General features: G+C 56.7%; 2 protein-coding genes across 2 annotated transcripts; one reads left to right on the forward strand and one right to left on the reverse strand.

Moving 5' to 3' along the window:
- Nucleotides 1-2,078: 2,078 nt before the first annotated feature.
- LOC116949671 (transmembrane channel-like protein 7) lies at nt 2,079-15,740 on the forward strand. Its single transcript, XM_032967233.2, has 15 exons — nt 2,079-2,310; nt 7,573-7,721; nt 8,327-8,545; nt 8,836-8,912; nt 10,203-10,348; nt 11,019-11,166; nt 11,597-11,770; nt 11,986-12,149; nt 12,248-12,395; nt 12,542-12,639; nt 12,763-12,946; nt 13,572-13,702; nt 14,148-14,303; nt 14,953-15,031; nt 15,228-15,740. Exons 1-15 carry the CDS (start codon nt 2,192-2,194, stop codon nt 15,501-15,503), a joined length of 2,268 nt encoding a protein of 755 aa, XP_032823124.2. The 5' UTR covers nt 2,079-2,191; the 3' UTR covers nt 15,504-15,740.
- On the reverse strand, nt 14,667-26,818 carry SIRT7 (sirtuin 7). Its single transcript, XM_032967239.2, has 10 exons — nt 26,648-26,818; nt 20,311-20,448; nt 20,089-20,193; nt 19,836-19,906; nt 19,462-19,534; nt 18,466-18,564; nt 17,858-18,097; nt 17,599-17,679; nt 17,313-17,419; nt 14,667-16,915 (listed from the first exon to the last, which is right to left on the reverse strand). The coding sequence occupies exons 1-10, from the start codon at nt 26,765-26,767 to the stop codon at nt 16,552-16,554; spliced, it is 1,398 nt and encodes a 465-aa protein (XP_032823130.2). The 5' UTR covers nt 26,768-26,818; the 3' UTR covers nt 14,667-16,551.
- Between the last annotated feature and the right edge of the window lie 88 nt (nt 26,819-26,906).

Here is a 26,906-nt window from a genome sequence, read left to right on the forward strand (position 1 = left end):
AACATTCTCTGATCATATATTATGCATTGTCTTTGAAACTGATTGGTCCACACCAGAGACAGCTTTCTTTTGAGCCTCGTCTCAAAACGTTGTGAGACCAGAGGACGCCAAAAGGCGAACAGCACAAAGACAATGCCACTATCAGAGTACTGATAGTGGCATTGTCTCGGCGTGAGCAGCTACATCATGGGACCTCCTTTGCCAGTAACAAAATATGAGGATAGGTTTTCCTCCTTTTTGTCTTGGAACAAAACAGGTCCACTTACTCAGATTAAGAACCAGGCTACAGTCTACATTAGTAGTTAAATTTGTATTATTTTTATTCACTTTATTTTTTTATTATTATTTTTCTATCTACGTGACTTTTTTACCGAAACAACCAAAAGAATATGAATTGCTGCGGTCACGAAAGTTTTCGGTCAAAATGTAAGCTCCCAGTAAGTTCGTTGCTCCGAGTTCATTTCACATTGGTTGCAGGCCCCATGTCACGACAAAATCTTAACAATTTCCGTAACTTTTCGATTTAAAGCTTTCGTGACTGCAGGGATTCACATTCTTGGTTCTTTTCGGTAAAGTCACGTCGACGGGAAACAATAAAATAATGCAACTAAAATAATACAATTCTCAGGACGTTTCGATTGCAAGACAAGCAATCATCATCGGGTGTTTCTGTAACTCCCACTGAGCCTCATCCTCATCCTCCTCCTCTTCCTCCTGATCACAGCGACGAGACAGCCACTTCGACATTCACAAAATATCGCCCCAAAGAACCCGGGCAGCGCCGGGTACTTACCGATAGTACAAAACAAAAGACAAAGACTCCCTATAGTCTTTCACAGACCGATGGGGCAAGTGCTGTTAGCGAGTTAGCACCGAACTGCTTTGGGGCCGTCCATAAATGACGTCACGCACCTAGGGAGAGGGAGGGGGGGCGGTCAGATATTTGTGAAGATGTGTGACGAGGGGGGGGGGGGTGAGAAATGTGACGTCACATCAAAATGCGCAACTTTAAATAAATATAGACAACACGTTCTACTAAATTAAATATACTTTTTAATAAATGTTTCCTCCTAACAACATCAGAGTGCAGCGCCACATTAAATACACACTATCAATGACAATAGTTTAAAGCGATTTGAAGCATGTTTTGTTTTCAAAATGGAAATATGGGGTTTTTTTGTGGGGGGGGGGGGGGTGGGGCAGAGCTTTGTGACGTCATATTCGAGGGGGGGGGGTCTCACTTTTTGTGACGTCGTGTGACGAGAGGCGGGGGGGGGGGTTAAACATCGTCGCAAATCTCGTGACGTCATTTATGGACGGTCCCAGAGGGACATCACCACACACGGACCCGCGGTCCCGCGTTCACGTCACGACCATCAACTACAACCACTTCCGACATTTGGACTGTCACCTTTCCCAGCCATCAAAGACAAAGATCCCCCGTGTAGCCTTAACAGAGACTGTAGGGGCAAGTGCTGTTAGCGAGCAGCACCTGTGAAGGCCGGCACTGAGACACACGAGGGGGTGGGTGGCCCACACCACGCCCGGCCGCCTTTGTCTCCCCCGGTGGCGATGTTCACCACACACCGCACCAGGTGCTCATTTTGAGGCTGAGTCGACCTAGGGGAGGCCCAGGACCGGTTCAGATAATCATCACTGGTGTTGGCCATATGCCAGAGTCGAACTCGGGCGCGTCGGGTGCGTGGTGCAGCGCGCTAACCGCTGCACCACCGCTCCCACCACCACCATCACCGCCGCCGCCGCCGCGGCCGTCGTCATGACCACGGCCACGCAAGTCCCCCCCAGCGCGTCACGCAGCGCCACTTGCACAATGCCGGAGAGGACCCCTCCCCTACCCCCCCACCCCCACCCTACCCCCACCCCTACCTCCACCCCCTACCCCTACCTCCATCCCCCACCCCTACCTCCACTCCACCCCCTCCCCCACCCCCTCCCCTACCACTTCACCCTCCATCCCCTCCCTCCTCTTATCCCCTCCCTCACCTGCACCACCCCCTCCCTCCCCTCCTTCTTCCCTCCCCCTGCCCCTCCCCTCCCTCCCACCTCCCTCCCTCACCTGCACCCCTCCCCCCGTCCCTGCGCCGGGCACCCCGCGCCCACTCAAAGAGGCCAGTCGCTTCCGTCTCGTAGTCGCTGCTGCTGCTGTTGTTGCTGTTGTTGCTGCGTGGCCATGAGCTACGCTGATGCCCCCGATGGCCTTGCCAGCGCCCTGGGGATGGAGGCGAGTGAGGAGGACGCGACCCCCCTCAGGGAGCAGACGCTGAGGCTGGAGGAGAAGAAGCGCATCATGTAAGGGTAGACCCCCCCCCCCTCTCTGACCCCCCTCTCTCTGACCCCCCCAATGGCCCTTCCCGGATCCTACTATGACCCCCCCCCACCCCTTTGACCCCTCTCTGATCCCTCTCTGATCCCTCTACGATTCCTCCCGAATCTTGATACCCCTACGAGCCCTCTCTGATTCTCATTCATCCCATCCCCCGACTAATGGAACACGGAGGCAGTCTTTGGACAGGTGTCTCTCTGTGTCCCCGTGTCTCTCATGGGACAGGTGTCTCTCTGTGTCCCCGTGTCTCTCTGTCTCCGTGTCTCTCTGTGTCCCCGTGTCTCTCACGGGACCGGTGTCTCTCTGTGTCCCCGTGTCTCTCACGGACAGGTGTCTCTCTGTGCCCCCGTGTCTCTCACGGGACAGGTGTCTCTCTGTGTCCCCGTGTCTCTCTGTGTCCCCGTGTCTCTCTGTGTCCCCGTGTCTCTCACGAGACAGGTGTCTCTCTGTGTCCCCGTGTCTCTCACGGGACAGGTGTCTCTCTGTGTCCCCGTGTCTCTCTGTGTCCCCATGTCTCTCATGGGACAGGTGTCTCTCTGTGTCCCCGTGTCTCTCACGGGACAGGCGTCTCTCTGTGTCCCCGTGTCTCTCTGTGTCCCCGTGTCTCTCTGTGTCCCCGTGTCTCTCTGTGTCCCCGTGTCTCTCTGTGTCCCCGTGTCTCTCACGGGACAGGTGTCTCTCTGTGTCCCCGTGTCTCTCACGGGACCGGCGTCTCTCTGTGTCCCCGTGTCTCTCTGTGTCCCCGTGTCTCTCACGGGACAGGTGCCTCTCTGTGTCCCCGTCTCTCTCACGAGAGAGGTGTCTCTCTGTGTCCCCGTGTCTCTCACGGGACAGGTGTCTCTCTGTGCCCCCGTGTCTCTCACGGGACAGGTGTCTCTCTGTGTCCCCGTGTCTCTCACGGGACCGGCGTCTCTCTGTGTCCCCGTGTCTCTCTGTGTCCCCGTGTCTCTCACGGGACAGGTGCCTCTCTGTGTCCCCGTCTCTCTCACGAGAGAGGTGTCTCTCTGTGTCCCCGTGTCTCTCACGGGACAGGCGTCTCTCTGTGTCACCGTGTTTCTCTGTGTCCCGTGTCTCTCACGGGACAGGCGTCTCTCTGTGTCACCGTGTTTCTCTGTGTCCCGTGTCTCTCACGGGACAGGTGTCTCTCTGTGTCCCCGTGTCTCTCACGGGACAGGTGTCTCTCTGTGTCCCCGTGTCTCTCTGTGTCCCCGTGTCTCTCACGGGACAGGTGTCTCTCTGTGTCCCCGTGTCTCTCTGTGTCCCCGTGTCTCTCACGGGACAGGTGTCTCTCTATGTCCCCGTGTCTCTCACGGGACAGGTGTCTCTCTGTGTCCCCGTGTCTCTCACGGGACAGGTGTCTCTCTGTGTCCCCGTGTCTCTCACGGGACAGGCGTCTCTCTGTGTCACCGTGTTTCTCTGTGTCCCGTGTCTCTCACGGGACAGGTGTCTCTCTGTGTCCCCGTGTCTCTCACGGGACAGGCGTCTCTCTGTGTCCCCGTGTCTCTCTGTGTCCCCGTGTCTCTCTGTGTCCCCGTGTCTCTCTGTGTCCCCGTGTCTCTCACGGGACAGGTGTCTCTCTGTGTCTCCGTGTGTCTCACGGGACAGGTGTCTCTCTGTGTCCCCGTGTCTCTCACGGGACAGGTGTCTCTCTGTGTCACCGTGTCTCTCACGGGACAAGTGTCTCTCTGTGTCCCCGTGTCTCTCACGGGACAGGTGTCTCTCTGTGTCACCGTGTCTCTCTGTGTCCCCGTGTCTCTCACGGGACAGGTGTCTCTGTGTCCCCGTGTCTCTCACGGGACAGGTGTCTCTCTGTGTCCCCGTGTCTCTCTGTGTCCCCGTGTCTCTCTGTGTCCCCGTGTCTCTCACGGGACAGGTGTCTCTCTGTGTCCCGGTGTCTCTCACGGGACAGGTGTCTCTCTGTGTCCCGGTGTCTCTCACGGGACAGGTGTCTCTCTGTGTCCCCGTGTCTCTCAAGGGACAGGCGTCTCTCTGTGTCCCCGTGTCTCTCTGTGTCCCCGTGTCTCTCTGTGTCCCCGTGTCTCTCACGGGACAGGTGTCTCTCTGTGTCCCCGTGTCTCTCACGGGACAGGTGTCTCTCTGTGTCCCCGTGTCTCTCTGTGTCCCCGTGTCTCTCTGTGTCCCCGTGTCTCTCACGGGACAGGTGTCTCTCTGTGTCCCCGTGTCTCTCTGTGTCCCCGTGTCTCTCACGGGACAGGTGTCTCTCTATGTCCCCGTGTCTCTCACGGGACAGGTGTCTCTCTGTGTCCCCGTGTCTCTCACGGGACAGGTGTCTCTCTGTGTCCCCGTGTCTCTCACGGGACAGGTGTCTCTCTGTGTCCCCGTGTCTCTCACGGGACAGGTGTCTCTCTGTGTCCCCGTGTCTCTCTGTGTCCCCGTGTCTCTCACGGGACAGGTGTCTCTCTGTGTCCCCGTGTCTCTCACGGGACAGGTGTCTCTCTGTGTCCCCGTGTCTCTCTGTGTCCCCGTGTCTCTCTGTGTCCCCGTGTCTCTCACGGGACAGGTGTCTCTCTGTGTCCCCGTGTCTCTCTGTGTCCCCGTGTCTCTCACGGGACAGGTGTCTCTCTATGTCCCCGTGTCTCTCACGGGACAGGTGTCTCTCTGTGTCCCCGTGTCTCTCACGGGACAGGCGTCTCTCTGTGTTCCCGTGTCTCTCTGTGTCCACGTGTCTCTCTGTGTCCCCGTGTCTCTCTGTGTCCACGTGTCTCTCTGTGTCCCCGTGTCTCTCTGTGTCCCCGTGTCTCTCACGGGACAGGTGTCTCTTTGTGTCCCCGTGTCTCTCACGGGACAGGTGTCTCTCTGTTTCCCCGTGTCTCTCACGGGACAGGTGTCTCTCTGTTTCCGTGTTTGTTCGGAGACTCCGCGTCGGGCCCGTAAACAAATTTCGTTCGACTCCCCCGCCTTGCACAACGCCCCCCCCATCCTCCTGACCCCTCGCTTCGCTCTGGCCCCACCTCCACAGGGCGAGGTTCCCCTCTCGCGTGGTGGGGGACATGAGCAGGGGGGGGGGGGGTAAGAACAGGGTTATGGACTGAGCTGGGTTTTTGTGAAGTGGGTCCAACTGAGTCGCAGACGTTATTCTTTCGAGGCAACACATTTATACTGGTAGGAACCTCCTGGTTACACCAGCCCACAGGGGATTATTGTGTCCGTCCGTCCGTCGTGCATTAAGATGTTTTCTCGTTCGTGTTTTTGTTTTTTTTTGTTTGTTGCGGTTGCACTCGATTCAAGAGCCGAATGGCTCACAGGGCTATACCAAAAGAAATACATTGAAAATAAATTAATCTCGATTTAAAGCTTTCGTGACTGCAAGGATTCATCTTCTTTGGTTCTTTCGGTAAAGTCACGTAGAATGAGAATAAAATAATAAATTGATAAAATAAAATAACACAATAATATTCTCACGACGTTTCGGCCACAACACAAGTGGCCTTCATCAGGTGAAGGGACGAGACTGTCTGGAGGACAGCGCTGGAGTGAAAGTCTCGTCCCTTCACCTGATGAAGGCTGCTTGTGTTGTGGCCGAAACGTCGTGAGAATATTATTGTGTTATTTTATTTTATCAATGTATTATTTTATTCTAATTCTACGTGACTTTACCGAAAGAACCAAAGAGGATAAATAAATCTGACAATGGGAGGGGTGGAGAGGGGAGGGTGAGGAGGGACTGGGTGGGGAGGGTGGGGAGGGGCTGGGTGGAGCTTCCAGCGTGTAGAACGTGGAGCTTCCAGCGTGTAGGACGTGGAGCTTCCAGCTTGTAGGACGTGGAGCTTCCAGCGTGTAGGACGTGGAGCTTCCAGCTTGTAGGACGTGGAGCTTCCAGCGTGTAGGACGTGGAGCTTCCAGCGTGTAGGACGTGGAGCTTCCAGCTTGTAGGACGTGGAGCTTCCAGCTTGTAGGACGTGGAGCTTCCAGCGTCTAGGACGTGGAGCTTCCAGCTTGTAGGACGTGGAGCTTCCAGCTTGTAGGACGTGGAGCTTCCAGCTTTTAGGACGTGGAGCTTCCAGCTTGTAGGACGTGGAGCTTCCAGCGTGTAGGACGTGGAGCTTCCAGCGTGTAGGACGTGGAGCTTCCAGCGTGTAGAACGTGGAGCTTCCAGCTTGTAGGACGTGGAGCTTCCAGCGTGTAGAACGTGGAGCTTCCAGCTTGTAGGACGTGGAGCTTCCAGCTTGTAGGACGTGGAGCTTCCAGCGTGTAGGACGTGGAGCTTCCAGCGTGTAGGACGTGGAGCTTCCAGCGTGTAGGACGTGGAGCTTCCAGCTTGTAGAACGTGGAGCTTCCAGCTTGTAGGACGTGGAGCTTCCAGCGTGTAGAACGTGGAGCTTCCAGCTTGTAGGACGTGGAGCTTCCAGCTTCTAGGACGTGGAGCTTCCAGCGTGTAGGACGTGGAGCTTCCAGATTGTTGAACGAAGCGACCTCAGTCCCTCTCAGGGACCCACCTTATATCCCCCTGGGTCGGGGCTGGCTCCGCACAGGCCCCGCCCGCCTTCTCGAGCGTTCGAGCTCCCTCTCGATCCCCCTCAAGAGCTCTCCCGGACACGTGATCACCCCCTAGCCCCCCCCCCCACCTGGGGCCATCTCTGTGGACACTCCGGATCACGTGTCTACAGGGTCACCCAGAGTGCCATGGCCTGGGGCAACCCTGTCCCTGGGCTGACACGCTCCCGCTCCCCCTTGTGGGAGCCCCCACCACACGCTATGCGCGGTGCCCGCGCTATCCCAGCTGGTACTACACCCATCTACGGGGTGTACGCGATGACGGTGCATCGCACGCCGTGCTATAGTAAAGCCGGCATCACACAGCAACCCACCCAGTGCTGTCCGCGACATAGGAACATCGCCACTGACGACCCTCCCGGGCCAGCACTATACAGTGACATCCCTGATGTCACTACATTTGGATAGGGTGTCGGGGTTACGGTTAGGGTTGGGGATAGGAGCTGGTGGTAGGGTTGGGGTATTGCTGAGATTGGCTGCGGCAAGGAGTATCGCCAGCAGATCCCGGGCTGTTTGTGGCAGGGTCGCCCATCGTAATAACCCCAAGGGTTATTGGTGTCCGGCGTGTGGCCCCTGTCCTCGGGTTGTCTTCGTGTCAGGTCAGGTACACCACGCGCCATGTGTGTGGGTGTGTGGTGCTGCAGGTGCTCGCTTAGCAGCACTTGCCCCAACAGTCTGTTAAGGCTCTACGGGGAATCTTTTTGGTGCTGCAGGGCGCTTATGGCGCGGGATGCGCCGCTGCTCTCTCACTGGGAGTCGTGGCGCAGGAGCATGAGCACCCGAATGCGCAGGTCGCGAGCCGGGGCCCACGGGGCCCTCAAGAGCACGGCCCTGTGGAGCGGCAGCCTCAAGGAGATCGCAGGTGGGCCACGATCGCACGCCCCGTGGCGTGGGGCACCTAGCCTGGCACAGCGGGCACCACACACGTGCACCACGCCACACACGCGCACCGTACCACGCGCGCCACGTGACGATCTCGTTAGGCCAGCCAGTGCTTTGTCCTCGGCCAAAGCGTCTGATGGTCGAGAGGCTGCATTTGGATCGGCGAGGAGGAATGAAGCTCGGTTCAGCGGCGGTCAAGATCGGCGCGCTCGTCTGCCTCGACCTCCCGGCACGATCGTCCGCTCAACGAGCGCTCGCTTCTACAGAACCGTCACGAGTCGCGTTCCCGAGAGGGACGGGCATCATTCAGGCGGCAACAAAACCGCAGAGCAATGGGGCTCGCCCGATCGGGCCACAATCCCAGGGGAAGGTCGAGTATTTTTAGTCTCACAACATCGTCACCCGCCGACGAAACCGAGATCTAGCCGTGCATTTTTAAGTGCCAGGGCACCGCGTGGAAGTACCCAGGGTGGAGGGCGCCGCCCCCCATTGCCGCACGCAGCACAACAGCGGCGTCTCTGCCTCGTGTTTCACCTGCCCTCGCCATGACGCTGGCGCCTTTGTGGATCCCGTGCGGGGACGCAGGTCGCTTCGGATCGGCCATCCAGTCCTACTTCTCGTTCATGCGCTTCCTCGTGCTGCTCAACGTCTGCCTCTTCCTCATCATGTTCTCCTTCGTGGTCATCCCCACCATCGTGAACGAACACCTCGGGGTGGCCACCACGCCTGCCCCCGTGGCCATCACGCCTTCACCCGTGGCCACCACGCCTGCCCCCACGGCCACCAGCTCAACAAGCAACAGTAGTGAGCGACGCATGGCACACACCACTCACACAGCACACAACACTCACACAGCACACACCACTCACACAGCACACACCACTCACACAGCACACACCACTCACACAGCACACACCCAGCACACAACACTCACACAGCAGACACCACTCACAGCATACAACACAGCGCACACAGCACTCACACAGCACACACAGTGCACACGACACTCACAGTGTACACACCACTCTCACACAGCACACAGGGGATAGGCTGTCTCCGTGCCTCACGCCGCTGCCCGTGTCTCTGCCTCTCAGAATGCTTGGTGGACAATCTCCCGCTGCGCCCTCTCGGCTACTTCTACGAATATGTGCTTGATGCACTATCAGGCACGGTGAGTGCATCCCCGCATACAACGCTCATGATCACTCACGGTACCATCACTTACTGGCCACTCACCACATAAGTACAAATGTAGTGTCGTAGATCTATTTCTTCCTTCTCGCTCGAGGCTTGTGTGTGTGTGCGGGTGGCGTGCGTCGCACACACGCACTCTATCGGAGACGAGGTGGTCGCAGGAGGCACCGTCCTCCCCTTTTATTGTCGTTGAGTTCACGCCACCACTCGGGCCCCTCCCTCTCTCTCACGACCACGCTGCCGCACGACCCGTCCCAGACACGACCCTGCCCGCGTTGCACCGACGGCGTCCACCGGGACAGCCAACCACTGTCCGGCCGCGCAATGCCCGGGCGAAGGCGGCGGCGGTGATGAAGGCGGCTATGACGACAGCGACGACGAGACGAGTCTAATCCCAGAACCGGCAGCCCGGAGCTCTCGCGCTCCGCTGCTTTTATTCCCCTCGGCGCGGCCTGGCTCCGCCCTAGCCGCGCCTCCCTTCTCGAACCCACCAGAGGGTTCCAGGGGCTTCTCCACGAGGTCTACCGTGACCCTTGCCCCAGTTCCTCCGCCCTGCCGGCACACACACACCGTGTACGTGCTCAACGGCGTGTGCGCTAAGTGCCCACCTGCAGTTGCAGCTGCTGTCTAACAGTCAGCGCTATGTCACTACACAAATACTCGCCAGCTACTCGCCACACCAGTGCAATCACTCGCCCCACAATTCTCGATACCACGCAACCACGCACCATCTCCACCCCTCAGCACCCATCGCACGTTTCCACGTGTAAGTACGTGCGTGTATGTACATGTCAACAAAGATCCCCTGCGTAGCCTTAACAGAATGCTGGGGCAACTGCTGTTAGCGAGAAGCACTTATGAAGGCTGGCACGGAACACGAGGGGGTGAGGTGGCCAGCAACACGCCCGGCCACCATGGTCTCCCTGGTAGTGTTTACACACCGCACCCGCTACAAATTTTAAGCCAAGTTCACCAACAATGGGGAGCGGTAGTGTAGCGCGGTTAGCATGCTGTGCTACGAACCCGGTGACCCGAGTTCGATTCCCGCTCACGGCAAACATCGGTGACAAATGAGTAGCTGGTGTGGTGTATAAACATCAACACTGTAGAGGCAAACGCGGCGGGGCATCACGCTGGCCACCCGTGCCCTCGTGTGCCGTGCCGGCCTTCATTGGCGCTACTCGCTAACAGCGCCTGTCAAATCGGTGTGTTAAGGCCACACGGGGGGGGGGGATCTTTGTCTCTGTGCGTGTGCGCCGCGTTCCAGGGTTTCCTGGAGAAGACGTACCTCTTCTACGGGTTCTACCCGAGCACGACGGTGGGGTCGCTGAAATGGGCCTACTCGCTGCCCCTCGCCTACCTCCTCTCCAGCATCGCCGTGCTGTTCGTGTCGCTGCTCTGGGTCGTCAGGCGGTGGGTACCCCCCCCCCCCCCCCCGCGGCCCCTGCGCACGTGGACGCCGCGCGGATCGTCCTCGTGCGCGAACGCACGCTTAGGCAGCACACGTGTCCTCGTGCGGCACTCGATGCGCACGTGTGTGGACCAGTGTAACGTGTATGCGAGTGTCTGTGTGTGCAGTTGGGACCGTAGGGGGGGTACGGCTGGTGCATCTAACGGTCATCTCAATCAGCCAAGCCATGGCACCTGGGTCTGTGAGGTCACCGTCACTTAGTGGCGAATGGCGGGTATTGGATAGGTATATGTGCACGTAGTGGGGAGTGGTGGTGCAGTGGTTAGCGCACTGCGCTGCGACCCCGGCGGCCCGGGCTCAAATCCTGCGAAGAGTGGCGAATATCTGAACTGGTACTGGGCCTCCTCTTGGTCGACTCGGCCTTAAATGAGTACAGTACCTGGTGCGGTGTGTAAACATCGCCACTGGGGGGACAAAGGCGGCCGGGCATGGCGCTGGCCACCCACTCCCTCGTGTGCCATCCCTTCATAGGCGCTCGCCTAACAACCTACTAAGGCTACGCAGGGGATCTTTGCGTCTGTTATTTGTGTCACGTGACACTACGCCCGCGTAAGCGAGGTGCTCCAGGTGAGACGTCGTAAATAACGCGGTTCTCTGCGTCTCCCTGCCCAGCTCCGCGCAGGGCTGGAAGCTTGGCGCATTGCAGAGCGAGGCGAGCGGGCTGCACTACTCACCGCAGGTCTTCTCCGGGTGGGACCACAGCCTGCGAGACGCCAACTCGGCTATGCTCAAGCACAGCAGCCTGGCCTACCAGCTGCTGGTGCGCATTGGGGGGGGGGGGCGGGCTCACGCGCACACGCACGTGGGGGTATACACACACACACGCGCGGCAGTGAGAGGCGTGTTCCAGGAGCCGTGTTTACGTGTGTACGCACGCCCTCCCGTGTGCGCGTGCAGAGCGGTCGGCGCACTGCTCTACGAACCCGGCGACCTGAGCTCGATTCCGGCTCCAATACCGGTGACGATTCTCTGAACTGGTCCTGGGCCCTCAAAATGAGTACCTGGCACGATTTGTAAACATCAGCACCTTGGAAAACAAGGGCGGCCGGTGCGTGGTGCCGGCCGGCCACCCACCCCCTCGTGTGCCGTGCCGGCCTTGGTGAGGTGCTCGCTAAACAGCACCCGCCCGAACAGTCCACCAAAGGCTACACGGGGGGGGGGGATCTTTGTCTTTGCGTGCGCGAGTGCAGACGGACCTGGGCGAGGAGCGTTCCCGCAAGAGGATCGCCGAGCGCACGCGCGCACAGAAGGCGCGCGTGTACGTGGTGCGCGTGCTGCTCAACGTGCTGGTGCTGGCACTGCTCGGGGCAGGCTTCTACTGCATCTACTGGGCGACCACCTACTCGCAGGGCTACAAAGCGGGAGTACGCCACCCCTACCCCACCCCCCCCCCACCCCCCCCCACCCCCCCGTGCGCACACGTCAACAAAGACGACGATCCCCCGACAGCCTGCACAGGCTGTTGTGTGGCAGGTGCTGTTCAGAAGGAGGAGTTGAGTAAATATGTCCTGCTGTGGCTACTCTCTGAAAGGCGAGACTTGTGAAACGGACGAATTTGCTGTGCGACGCGTCTTCCCAGGATCTGAACGCCGGGAGCGTCCAGGGTGGTGTGGACTTCTTGGTGCAGTACCTCCCGTCCATCGTCATCACGCTCGCCAACTTCCTGCTGCCGCTCATCTTTGGGATGACTATCGTTTGGGAGGACTACTCCCCCGGTTTCGAGATTCGGCTCTCACTGCTCCGGTCAGTGGTGGCACGGACACGCACACGGACACAAAGGCAAACACACGGACACACACCTGCGCTAACCCCGACGTGGGCCGTGCCGTGCCATGCCGCAGGTACGTGAGTCTGCGTCTGGCAAGCGTGGCCGTGCTGCTCGTGACGCTCTGGTCTCGGATCACGTGCAACAACAACAACAGCATCAGCATCACCAGCAACAGCAGCATCAGTGACTGCCAGCAGTGTGGGTACAACATAAATTACCCGGTAAGGTCCAGAACGCTCACTCTCATTCACCAACACTCGCCTTCACCCCCATGCCGCACTCACTCACCCACTACCCTCACAGAAGATCACCAACCCTCGCAATTCACGCTCAACCACCGCTAACCCCCCCTCCCCCACCCGTTTAGTGCTGGGAAACGCGCGTGGGACAGGAGATGTACAAACTCACCATCTTCGACCTGATCACCTCCCTCGTCAGCGTCCTACTCGTGGAGTTCCCGCGCAAGTAAGTGAACTCGCGCGGCCAACGGCACCGCCGCTCGCCACGCTCCTCGCCCACTCACTCGCCCACCGCACACCCAGTCCTCGCATGGCATGGTGGCGAGCGTGACGTCCACGTGTCTCCCAGGATGATCGTGACGCACTGCGGGTGCGGGCTGGCGCGCTGGATGGGCGAGCAGGAGTTCTCCATCCCCGACCAGGTGCTGCACATCGTGTACGGCCAGACCGTGTGCTGGGTGGGCACCATCTACTGCCCGCTGCTGCCCTTGCTCGCAGCCATCAAGTACACCATCTTCTTCTACAGCAAGAAGGCAGGCCACGCCATCCCCGCCACAACCGCACTGTCACTACCGCCGCCACCACCACCACACTACGACCACGACACGTGCGCGTCTTGACTCTCTCACGCGCTTGCACATCCGTTAAGTCGGACTGGGTGGCAGGTGGCGCAGTGGCAACTCTACTGGTGCCTTGCAGAAAGTAGTTCCTGGGTTCGATTCCTGACTTGAGTGCCTTCCATGTGGAGTGTTCTCCCCCAGTACCAAATGGATTCACCAGGTTCCTCCCAAATATAAAAACAAAAACTCAATTGAACCGGTATTGGCCAAACATACCAATACTGAAAAGTGACGTGCAAATTACTCAACTGGGATCACAGACGCAACATTCACCCCCTTCTGCGAAAAAGTAGCAGGACCCTCCTGAAACCGTCTTCCTGGGTGGACGAGCAAAACGGCAATGAGGCGGTGCTCATCTCCTGTTCACAGCCCTGAGCCAATGGTGGAAAGTCCACATTACCATGGGAAAAAAAAAGAAATAGGAATAACATTCGCACGTCTGTTAGCGCCCTCGCGTATTCTGTGCGCGCATCGCCGACACGCGTCGCCCGTGACCGCCGCGTGCACCACCGCTTCTGCCGCTGGCTGTGTCTCACAGCTGTCGCTGATGCTGAACTGCCGGCCAGCAACGCGCCCGTACCGCGCCTCCAGCTCCATGTTCTTCTTCTTCATCGTGCTGCTGCTCGGGCTCCTGCTCTCCTGGGTGCCGGCCATCTACACCATCGGCGGGTGTGTGCCACAACAACAGCCACGCCACAACAACACCCACGCCACAACACCTGTCCCACAACACCAACATCACAAACCCCAGGGTGTGTGCTGCTGCCGCCATTGTGTGGGGGCAATTACAGCAATTCCAGGCACGAGCGTTTGGCTTCGTGTGGCAGGAACTCGGGAGATAACCCAGCACCGCGCATTACGACACTCGCAACACTCCACAGATGGATTTAAGAATCCATTGCTTAACTGCCTCCACCTCGCCACGCTGCGCCACGTGCACACAGCAAAGTGCCCGCGCAGACAAACAGGCTGCCCCAGGGGCGAGTAGCAGTAATAGCGAGCGGCAGTCGTGGTGGGTCACGGCGAGTGGCGGCGGTGGTGGTAAAAGGAACAGCGAGGCGAGTGGTGTTGGCGAGTAGCTGCCGTGGTGTCCCGGGTGCCCCTGTGAGTGCAGCATCCGCCCGTCGCAGGCGTGCGGACCGTTCACAGGCCAGCGGCTGCCCTGGGCGGTGTTGGTGACAGCAGTGCAGGCCCTGCCACACTGGCTCGACTCCATCCTCGAGTTCTTTGCCTCGCTGCTCTTCGCAATCATCCTGGTCGTGCTCTCCAGGTGAGCGATGGGGGGGGGGGAGGTACGTGTTACAATCCGTTGTACGGTGTATTTGTTTTAACCCCTCCCTCCACCTTGAAAATCACCTTGGCAAACAATTCTAGATTTAAAGCTTTCGTGACTGCAAGGATCCATACTCTTTGGTTCTATTCGGTAAAGTCACGTAAAAAACATGACTTTACCGAAGAGAACCAAAGAGTATGGAACCTTGGCAAACAACCACGCTGAAACGAGATCATGTCACACCCTCAGTGGTGAGCGGCGGTTGTGGTTGTGTTGATGTGACGTGTGTGGATGTAGTGCAGGTGTGGAGAGTTGCAGTGGTTAGCGCACTGCGCTATGGACTCGGCAAAGAGTAGGCCATTATGTGCAACCCAAATTTTATTTCCGATAACGACAAACATCAGTGACACATATATATGACCAAGTTCTAGGCCTCCATTAGGTCGACTTAGCCTGTAAACATCACCACTTGGGAGACAAAGGCGACGAGGCATGGTTCGGGCCACCCACCCCTTGTGCCGTGTCAGTCTTAAATAGATGCTCCCTAACGGCACTCACCCGGACAGCCTGTTCAAGGCTATAGGGGGCCTGTCTTTGCTTGTGTTGATATCGCATGCTTGTGTGTGTGTGTGTGATGACTTGACAGCCTCTTCCTGTTCTACATGACCACGCTTAACAATGCGCACGCGCGCGTCATCAATCAACTAAGAGACGAGCTGGCCATGGTGAGCCTCCACACCAACTCCCTGCCTGGCTGCTCACCCGCACACTCACTCGGAGGCTTACACACGCACTCACTCACATGCACTCACCCAACCCACTCACACGCTTGCCTCTGTTCCCCGTGTCTGGTCCCTGTCCATGGTCCCTGCGTGACCCCCGTGCGTCTCCCATGCCCTCCCCAAACCGTACCCCGTGTAGGTGGGCCGTGACCGGGCCTTCCTGGCCAAGCAGGTGAAGGCCACTTCCAAGGGCGGCGAGGCCGGGCGGCACCGCGTGGCACGCGGTCGCACCTCCTGCCTGGGCGGTGTGATTAACCTGGCGTACCAGCGCCACGGCGACGAGGGGGGTCCGCCGCAGGGGGCCCGCTTGGGGACGGGGCCCGCGAGGGACGTCGTGGGGCGGGCGGGGGTCCAGCACGGGGAAGGGGACACACCGCTACCCGGGACCCCGGCCCCCAGCGAGACCCCGTACTAGACTCAGTTGCGCGGCAGGCCCGCGGTCCGTAAATATAACTATAAATTTCTCTCACGAATGTTTACTCGCAAAATGAAATGTAGCCGATTAGAAGACTGTGAAATCGTTGTTGATTACTGCGCACCCACAACTAAAGCACCTGCAGAGTGATCGTGACTTGTAGCAATATGCGCCATGATGCATTGGCCGGGACCGTGGCTCCTGTGACACTCCTAATAAATGCAGTTGTTGCATATACCTCGCTGCACGGCTACTGCACTGGCATTGGTGTCCGGTAACGGCGATGGGAGGGACTGTGGCGAGTGCAGTAGTGCTCGCATGAATGCCTCGCCAACTCAAAACGCCTCGTATCGCACATCTTCATCTCGACCATTCCGATGCTCGGCCATAGTTGTAGCCTGGGGGACCCTCCGATGGCTGCCGTCCCTGTGCGGTATTAGGCGAACGCAGCACTATCCTGCAAGTGGACTTTAAGTCTATTATCAGGAGGCGATGTTATTATCGGTTTTCCCAATTTGTTACTTTTTTTTAATCTGGCAAATTTGGAGCGTGATGCCGACACACGACGGCCTGCTGTTTGTCGAACGATGTCACGAATCCCTCATGTCCATTGTCAAAAAGATGGTGCAAAGTTTACGGTTAATGCACCATCACAGTATTAACCAGGACAGCCCTGGGGCTTCAACTGCAAAGCTCCTACCAGTCCCATAAACTCAGCCCAGCACAGACCAAATCTGCCCAAATCTCTAACGAGGGTTGAGCCCGGTTAGTACTCTCAAGGGAAGGTGCCAGGAAATATCAGGGCCTGTAGGTTTGGTCTTGAGGTGGGCTAGAAGACAGCTGTATAGCACCGGATTCCTGGATCTTATCTGAACGGAGCTCTGAGCGCTCCTCCCTCGTATATGTGTGCGAGTTTGCTCCGGAAAATCTGGTTTCCTCTCCACGTGCCACTTAGGCATCGCCAAACAGCCCAGTACATGAACCTTCTGCGAACGGGTCCTGACGACTCAATGTGGCTCGGCGGAGCTTCGTCCCTCTCCAAAACCGCTCAGCGCTTGCGCCGCTTCACGCGCCGCGATTTCGCGAGGCCTTTTCCGAACCAACCCGGCGCCGCCAGGCTCCCCGCCACTGCCACCTTTCCTCCCCCTCCAGCCCTCGCCACATCCTCCCCAGTGCCGTACGGAAGCTCGCACTCCTCCACAGGGGCCGCCGCCAGTCCCGTCCTCTCGCCCTTCGGGCGAGCGGCCTCCTCTCCTGCCGCGAAGGCCCCCGCGGATCGCTGCGCAATGACACAGAGCGGCTCCGGCCCCACCGCTGCCAACGTGGCGGCCGGGGCGATGGGTCGGCGAGAGTGGCTGCCCTCTTCCCCGGGGCTCAGCGGAGTGGCCATGAGGAAGATGGGGTCGGTATCCCTGCCGTACGCGACGACACGGGGCAGACAGCGACACACACAGCACGCGCACGGCTCACCCCAACGTGCACATTCACGTGCCCATGCGATGTGTTTGAAAAAGAAAGCACATGCACATTTGCTGATCCCAAGTGCAGCCTCGACTAACTTTGGGGTAACTGTTGCTAAGTGAACTTCACATCCACACCACCACACTCCCGCACCACCACACACCCCCACACCCGAGGGCAGTCAACTTTTCCACAGACCCCGAATAATTTTGAAACCAGGTCTATCAAATTTGTGCAGTCGACTGCAATAAAGTTGAATGCAACGCCGGTAGCAGATCTCTGCACAAATAAATTCTGAACGCGATACCAATCCCCGGGCTGTCTGGGTCACTCGGACAGGTGGCTCACCTGCTGTAGGCCGGGATGCCCAGGCCCAGCTGCTGCATGAGGAGGCGCAGAACTTCGTCGCAGGCCGCGTGGATCTTCAGCTCCGCCGCCGCGTCCTTGGGCGTCCACTGGGATGCGCGCAGGGACGCACGTGGAGGCACGTGGAGGCACGTGGAGGCACGTGGAGGCACGTGGAGGCACGTGGAGGCACGTGGATGCACGCGCGTTAATTATGAGCGGCGGCAGCAGAGACACGCGAACAAGCGCGCCCCCCCCCCCCCAACACGCAGATTCCCCGCGCCCCCACCTGCAGGTTGACGATGTAGAGCTTGGGTCGCTGAGCAGGGGGCCGCTCCATCCCCCACAGGCACGGGTACCTCCTCAGCACCTGCACCCACGCGGACGCGCGTGGTGAAGTAGCGGGGGGGGGGGGGGGGGCGTGGCGACTGACGGTTGGCGATGGAGCGATTGGCGAATCGTTGGCGAGCGGCGAGAGTGAGTGGGTGGCGAGTTGGGTGGCGAGCGTCGTGGCGGGTGCAGGACAGCGCAAGCGGGACGCGTCTCACCTTCAGGCTGCTGCCCAGGCACAGGATGGCGTCTGCCTTCCGCGCGGCCCCCGCCGCGCCCGCCCAGTTGAGGGGGCGCTCCAGCGTCCCGCGCTCCCCGAAGTGCACGATGGTGTCGCGCAGGGGCCCTCCGCAGCCGGCCGGCCCTTCGCACGCGCGCCCCGTCTCGTGCCGCCGCACCCCCGTGCGCTCGGTGACGTCGAAGAGCCGCACGACTTGGCGCCCGCACATCGAGCACGCCTGCGCGGGCAAGCGGAGCCGCGGCGGGCGACGGCGAGAGAGACGCGGGCAGAGGGAGAGACGGGGGAGAGACGCACGCACGGAGAAGAGAGAGAGAGAGACGTGTGATCTCACAACTACAGACAGAAGGGAAGCAGAGGCTTTAGCACACATCACGGGCAGTGTCTTACAACTGGAGTAAGTGGGTCAGTAAGTGCATGGTTAAGTGGAGGAGTGGGAGAGTAAGTTGATGAGTGGTTAGTCAGTGGGTGAGTGAATGGGTTAGTAGGTGGGTTAGTAGGTGGGTTAGTAGGTGGGTTAGTAGGTGGGTTAGTAGGTGGGTGAGTAAGTAGGTGAGGGAGTGGGGTGAGTGGTGAGTTGGTGCTAACCTCCATGTACATGTTGCCGTGCAGCTCGCTGAGTGCGTTGGGGGCGAGACCGCTTCGCACATGCAGCCCGTCACAGTTCTGCGACACCACGTGCTGCACCTGCCGCACACACACGACCCCCGTGTGCTGCTTGACATCTGTCAAAATACTGGACATGTGTAGAAATAAATGTTCTGATTCAGATTGCAGTGAACACCTATGGAGGCCAGCATGGCAAACGAAAGAGTGGGTGGCCAGCAAAATGCCGGGCCACCTTTGTCTCTTGAGTGGTGATGTCTACACAAATTTTCGTCACTGATTTTGGCCGTGAGTGGGAATTGAACCACTTTATTACTATTCCTTCATTACACACAGACACACAGACACATGCAGACACAAAGAAAGATACAGATACACATATACAAAGGACAGAGATCCCCGTACAGCCTTAACAGACTGTTGGGGCAAGTGCTGTTAAGTGAGCACCTTTGAAGGCCAGCACAGCACTTGAGGGGGTGGGTGGCCAAGACCACGGCCAGCTGCCTTTGTCTCCCTAGTGGCGATGTTTACACACTGCACCAGGTACTCATTTGAGGCTGAGTCGAACCTACGTTGAGGCCCAGAACCGGTTCAGATAATCGTCACTTGTGTTGGTCGTGAACGGGTCGCCAGGTTCGTAGCGCAGCACGCTAACCGCTACACTACCGCTCATACACAGATACACACACACGTGAACCCTTAAAGATAACAATGGCTGCCATGCACCGCTAATTGAGAGGTGCTTGCACCAGGCTAGTCTCAGCATGTCACAGAGCAGAATTAACTCAGATGACTGGCAGATGCACCAGCGGTGCTTCTCGCTCTCCCACATGGCTGCGTTTTATCTGCCCGGCGCTCCGCTCATTCCTCCACCCTTCGCTGTTGCGACTGCGTGTGGGTGTGATTTGCGTGGCGAGTGGTGTGGAAGTTTGGGGGATGTGAGTGGCAAGGGGGCTAAATCCTAAGTGGGGTGCTCACCAGCCCCTCGCGATGCAGCTGTGCGAGACACATGTGTGTGAGCGTGGGCTCAGCGTCGCTCAGCTCCACCATCCTGCACACACACACACACACGGGCAGGGGGAAAGAATTCCACACACACAACATAGCCCATTGCCATTTTAGCCATTAAGTGGCGGACGATGCCACCATCACGCTTCGTGCGCTTTGAGGCCAATGAAAGTGTGGAAGGCTCACTGCTAGCAGGAAGTCACTACGGAGCAGACCCAAGTGGGTGCAGATGTTTCTTCTTGAGAAGGGTCCTCGTTTCGCAACACGTACATCCACGCCACACACACACACACACAGAAGCTCGTTCCACATAGCAAGCACTCCCGCATCTCCCCCCGACTTACCCAACGCTCTGTCCCCTCTTCAGGAGCGTCCACACCCCACGCGGGCCCCGATAGTCCGGGATGGCGGCGGCCTGCGCCACAGGCACACGGCCCAGAGAGGCGAATGACGAGGTGAGAGTGACGAGTGTGTTCGTGAGGTGTGCGTTAGTGAGCTGTGAAAATGGGTGATGGTTACAGTGAGCACGGGGATCTTTGGGAAGGTGGAGAGCCAGGGGAGAGGAGAGGGTGGGGTGGGGAGGGGAGCGGCCCCCACCGTGCTGATGCCGGCTCCCGTGTAGGCGATGAGGAAGCGGGCCCCACGCACGGCCTCCGCCAGGAGAAACACCTTGCGCTGCAGTTCCTCGGCAGACTCGTGTCTCTGCGCGCACGGACATGCCGTGCGTCGTGAGCGAGGAGGGGTGTATCTGTGAGGTGTGAGCGAAGAGGTGAGGTGACGCGGTGCTCGCGGTGAGGTGTCTCCCCCCCCACCCCGTACCTCGTCGGAGCGGCCCCGCACGGCTCGGGTGCGCTCCTCGCGTCTCCTCAATCGCTGCCAGAGCTCGGGGCATGCGGAGAGAGCAGCGTGCTCAGCAGGGGACCACGACGAGGGGCACCTCGTCACTACGGTCCGCAGCTACACCACACGCACACACACAGCATGGAATACACACACAGCATGGAATACACACACAGCATGGAATACACACACAGCATGGAATACACACACAGCATGGACTCCACACACCATGTACACGCTATACACAATGCATGGTCTACATACACACCATGTACACGCTATACACAATGCATGGTATACATACACACTGCATGGTATACATACACACCATGTACATGCTATACACAATGCATTGTTTACATACACACCATGTACACACTACTCACAATGCATGGTCTACATACACGCCATGTACACACTATACACAATGCATGGACTACACACAAACATCATGGACTACATACACACAGCATGGACTACACACACACAGCATGGACTACACACACACAGCATGGACTACACACACACAGCATGGGCGACACCCACACACACCGCAGCGGGAATCTTAACTCGGGCCGCTGGGTTCATAGCGCAGCCTGGTAACCGCCCCCCTAGGCATACACCATAGACTCCACACACACACACACGCGCGCGTAACACACAGACACGCGCGTAACACACAGACACGCGCGTAACACACACGTGTAACACACACACACGTGTAACACACACACACGTGTAACACACACACACGTGTAACACACACACACGTGTAACACACACACACGTGTAACACACACACACACACGTGTAACACACACACACACGTGTAACACACACACACACACACGTGTAACACACACACACACACACGTGTAACACACACACACGTGTAACACACACAACACACACGTGTAACACACACACACACACGTGTAACACACACACACACACGTGTAACACACACACACACACACGTGTAACACACACACACACACGTGTAACACACACACACACGTGTAACACACACACACACGTGTAACACACACACACACACACGTGTAACACACACACACGTGTAACACACACAACACACACGTGTAACACACACACACACGTGTAACACACACACGTGTAACACACACACACACACGTGTAACACACACACACACACACACGTGTAACACACACACACACACGTGTAACACACACGTACGTGTAACACACACACGTGTAACACACACACACGTGTAACACACACACGTGTAACACACACACACACGTGTAACACACACACACACACGTGTAACACACACACACGTGTAACACACACACACGTGTAACACAAACACACACGTGTAACACACACACACACGTGTAACACACACACACGTGTAACACACGTGTAACACACACACACACGTGTAACACACACACACACACGTGTAACACACACGTGTAACACACACACGTGTAACACACACGTGTAACACACACACGTGTAACACACACACACGTGTAACACACACACACACACGTGTAACACACACACACACACACACGTGTAACACACACACACACATGTAACACACACACACACGTGTAACACACACACACACGTGTAACACACACACACACGTGTAACACACACACACACGTGTAACACACACACACACACACACGTGTAACACACACACACACACACGTGTAACACACACACACACGTGCAACACACACACACACACACGTGTAACACACACGTGTAACACACACACACACACACGTGTAACACACACACACACACGTGTAACACACACACACACGTGTAACACACACACACACACGTGTAACACACACACGTGTAACACACACACACGTGTAACACACACACACACACACGTGTAACACACACACACACACGTGTAACACACACACACACACACGTGTAACACACACACACACAAGTGTAACACACACACACACACACAACACACACACACACACACACGTAACACACACACACACGTGTAACACACACACACACACGTGTAACACTAACACACACACACACGTGTAACACACACGTGTAACACACACGTGTAACACACACACACACGTGTAACACACACACACACGTGTAACACACACACACGTGTAACACACACACACACACACGTGTAACACACACACACACACACAAGTGTAACACACACACACACACGTGTAACACACACACACACGTGTAACACACACACACACACGTGTAACACACACACGTGTAACACACACACACGTGTAACACACACACACACACACGTGTAACACACACACACACACGTGTAACACACACACACACACACGTGTAACACACACACACAAGTGTAACACACACACACACAACACACACACACACACACGTAACACACACACACACGTGTAACACACACACACACACGTGTAACACTAACACACACACACACGTGTAACACTAACACACACACACACGTGTAACACACACGTGTAACACACACGTGTAACACACACACACACACGTGTAACACACACACACACGTGTAACACACACACACGTGTAACACACACACACACACACACGTGTAACACACACACACACACACAAGTGTAACACACACACACACACGTGTAACACACACACACACACGTGTAACACACACACACACACGTGTAACACACACACACACACACGTGTAACACACACACACACACGTGTAACACACACACACAAGTGTAACACACACACAGTGTAACACACACACTCGTGTAACACACACACACACAAGTGTAACACACACACACACAAGTGTAACACACACACACACTCGTGTAACACACACACACACTCGTGTAACACACACACACACACTCGTGTAACACACACACACACACTCGTGTAACACACACACACACTCGTGTAACACACACACACACACTCGTGTAACACACACACACACGTGTAACACACACACACACACGTGTAACACACACACACACACACGTGTAACACACACACACACACGTGTAACACACACACACACGTGTAACACACACACACACACACACGTGTAACACACACACACACGTGTAACACACACACACACACACGTGTAACACACACACACACACACGTGTAACACACACACACACGTGTAACACACACACACACACACGTGTAACACACACACACACGTGTAACACACACACACACGTGTAACACACACACACATACACGTGTAACACACACACACGTGTAACACACACACACACACACACGTGTAACACACACACACACACGTGTAACACACACACACACACGTGTAACACACACACACACACGTGTAACACACACACACGTGTAACACACACACACAAGTGTAACACACACACACAAGTGTAACACACACACACACAACACACACACATAAGTGTAACACACACACACACACAAGTGTAACACACACACGTGTAACACACACAAGTGTAACACACACACACACGTGTAACACACACACACACACGTGTAACACACACACACACACGTGTAACACACACACACACACGTGTAACACACACACACACACGTGTAACACACACACACACACGTGTAACACACACACACACACGTGTAACACACACACACACACGTATAACACACACACACACACACACGTATAACACACACACACACACACGTGTAACACACACACACACGTGTAACACACACACACGTGTAACACACACGTGTAACACACACACACGTGTAACACACACACACACACGTGTAACACACACACGTGTAACACACACACACACACGTGTAACACACACACACACACACGTGTAACACACACACACACACACGTGTAACACACACACACACGTGTAACACACACACACACACACGTGTAACACTAACACACACACACGTGTAACACACACGTGTAACACACACACACACGTGTAACACACACGTGTAACACACACACACACACGTGTAACACACATGTGTAACACACACGTGTAACACACACGTGTAACACACACGTGTAACACACACACACACGTGTAACACGCACGTGTAACACACACGTGTAACACACACGTGTAACACACACACACACACGTGTAACACACACACACACACACGTGTAACACACACACACACAAGTGTAACACACACACACACACACAAGTGTAACACACACACACACAAGTGTAACACACACACACACACGTGTAACACACACACACACACTCGTGTAACACACACACACACACTCGTGTAACACACACACACACACACTCGTGTAACACACACACACTCGTGTAACACACACACACACACTCGTGTAACACACACACACGTGTAACACACACACACACACTCGTGTAACACACACACACGTGTAACACACACACACACACACACGTGTAACACACACACACACACACGTGTAACACACACACACACGTGTAACACACACACGTGTAACACACACACGTGTAACACACACACACACGTGTAACACACACACACGTGTAACACACACACACACGTGTAACACACACACACACGTGTAACACACACACACACGTGTAACACACACACACACGTGTAACACACACACACACGTGTAACACACACACACACGTGTAACACACACACACACACGTGTAACACACACACGTGTAACACACACACACACACGTGTAACACACACACACACACGTGTAACACACACACACAAGTGTAACACACACACACAAGTGTAACACACACACACACAACACACACACACACAAGTGTAACACACACACACACAAGTGTAACACACACACACACGTGTAACACACACACACACACGTGTAACACACACACACACAAGTGTAACACACACACACACACACGTGTAACACACACACACACACGTGTAACACACACACACACGTGTAACACACACACACACGTGTAACACACACACACACACACGTGTAACACACACACACACGTGTAACACACACACACACACGTGTAACACACACACACACACGTGTAACACACACACACACGTGTAACACACACACACGTGTAACACACACACACACACGTGTAACACACACACGTGTAACAACGTCGCAGCACCCGACACGCTTACGGACATCTCGCGGTCCACTCGCGCCGAGGTTTCCGTGCCGGGGGCGAGCGTCGGGGGAGGGGCGAGGAGAGAGGAATGGAGACGGTGGTGGTGGTGGGGGGTTTGTGTTGAGGTGGTGGTGGTGGGGGGTTTGTGTTGAGGTGGTGGTGGTGGGGGGTTTGTGTTGAGGTGGTGGTGGGGGTTTGTGTTGAGGTGGTGGTGGTGGGGGGGTTTGTGTTGAGGTGGTGGTGGGGGGTTTGTGTTGAGGTGGTGGTGGTGGGGGGTTTGTGTTGAGGTGGTGGGGGGTTTGTGTTGAGGTGGTGGTGGTGGGGGGTTTGTGTTGAGGTGGTGGTGGTGGGGGGTTTGTGTTGAGGTGGTGGGGGGTTTGTGTTGAGGTGGTGGTGGTGGGGGGTTTGTGTTGAGGTGGTGGTGGTGGGGGGTTTGTGTTGTGGTGGTGGGGGGTTTGTGTTGAGGTGGTGGTGGTGGGGGGTTTGTGTTGAGGTGGTGGTGGTGGGGGGTTTGTGTTGAGGTGGTGGTGGGGGTTTGTGTTGAGGTGGTAGTGGGGGGGTTTGTGTTGAGGTGGTGGTGGGGGGTTTGTGTTGAGGTGGTGGTGGTGGGGGGTTTGTGTTGAGGTGGTGGTGGGGGTTTGTGTTGAGGTGGTGGTGGTGGGGGTTTGTGTTGAGGTGGTGGTGGTGGGGGGTTTGTGTTGAGGTGAAGTTGAAAAACAGTGGACGCGCGCACGCTGTGAATGGAGAGCAACTCGGCATCCCTGATTACACAAACCCGACACTAAAACTGCACACACCACACACGCCACTAACACTACACACACCACACACGCCACTAACACTGCACACACTACACACACTGTACACACTACACACAATGCACACACTACACACACTACTAACACCGCACACACCACACACGCCACTAACACTGCACACACTACACAAACCACTAACACTACACACACTACACACACCACACACTACACACACCATACACGCCACTAACACTACACACACCACACACGCCCCGTGTAGCCTGTAACAGCCTGCTGGGGCAAGTGCTGTTAGCGAGCAGCACCTGTGAAGACCGGCACGCACGCCCTGCACAACCACCGCAAGGCTCCCGCCCCTCACCCGCTTCTCGTTCTCGGCGCGCTCCTCGCGTCGCCTCCGCTGAGCCGCGGCCTCCGCCTTCCTCGCCTCGCGCGACGACGGCGGCGGTGGTGGTGGTGGCGACAACGGCGGCGGCGCCATCGTCTCCAGGACACTGGAGGCCCCTTGACGTCATTGACGCCCGCGGTGACGTCATGTTCTCTCGCTCGCGAAACGACGTCACGCACGTGGCAACGCGGGTGTGTGTGTGGGGTGGGGGGCGGCGACACCCTTCGCGCGT

The sequence above is a fragment of the Petromyzon marinus genome, chromosome 37 (genome assembly GCF_048934315.1).
Source record: "Petromyzon marinus isolate PM22_M1 ecotype Great Lakes invasive population chromosome 37, UKy_Petmar_22M1.pri1.0, whole genome shotgun sequence".
NCBI lineage: Eukaryota > Metazoa > Chordata > Hyperoartia > Petromyzontiformes > Petromyzontidae > Petromyzon > Petromyzon marinus.

Bases quoted from the DNA above. Each gene is read 5' to 3' on its own strand.
- LOC116949671 (XM_032967233.2), top strand. From the start codon at position 2,192: ATGAGCTACGCTGATGCCCCCGATGGCCTTGCCAGCGCCCTGGGGATG. The intron at 12,150-12,247 runs GTCAGTGGTGGC...GCCATGCCGCAG, and splicing joins ATTCGGCTCTCACTGCTCCG to GTACGTGAGTCTGCGTCTGG. The intron at 15,032-15,227 runs GTGAGCCTCCAC...TACCCCGTGTAG, and splicing joins TAAGAGACGAGCTGGCCATG to GTGGGCCGTGACCGGGCCTT.
- SIRT7 (XM_032967239.2), bottom strand. From the start codon at position 26,767: ATGGCGCCGCCGCCGTTGTCGCCACCACCACCACCGCCGCCGTCGTCG. The intron at 20,449-26,647 runs GTGAGGGGCGGG...CGTGTGGTGTAG, and splicing joins GCGCCGAGAACGAGAAGCGG to CTGCGGACCGTAGTGACGAG. The intron at 19,535-19,835 runs GTAAGTCGGGGG...GTGTGTGTGCAG, and splicing joins AAGAGGGGACAGAGCGTTGG to GATGGTGGAGCTGAGCGACG.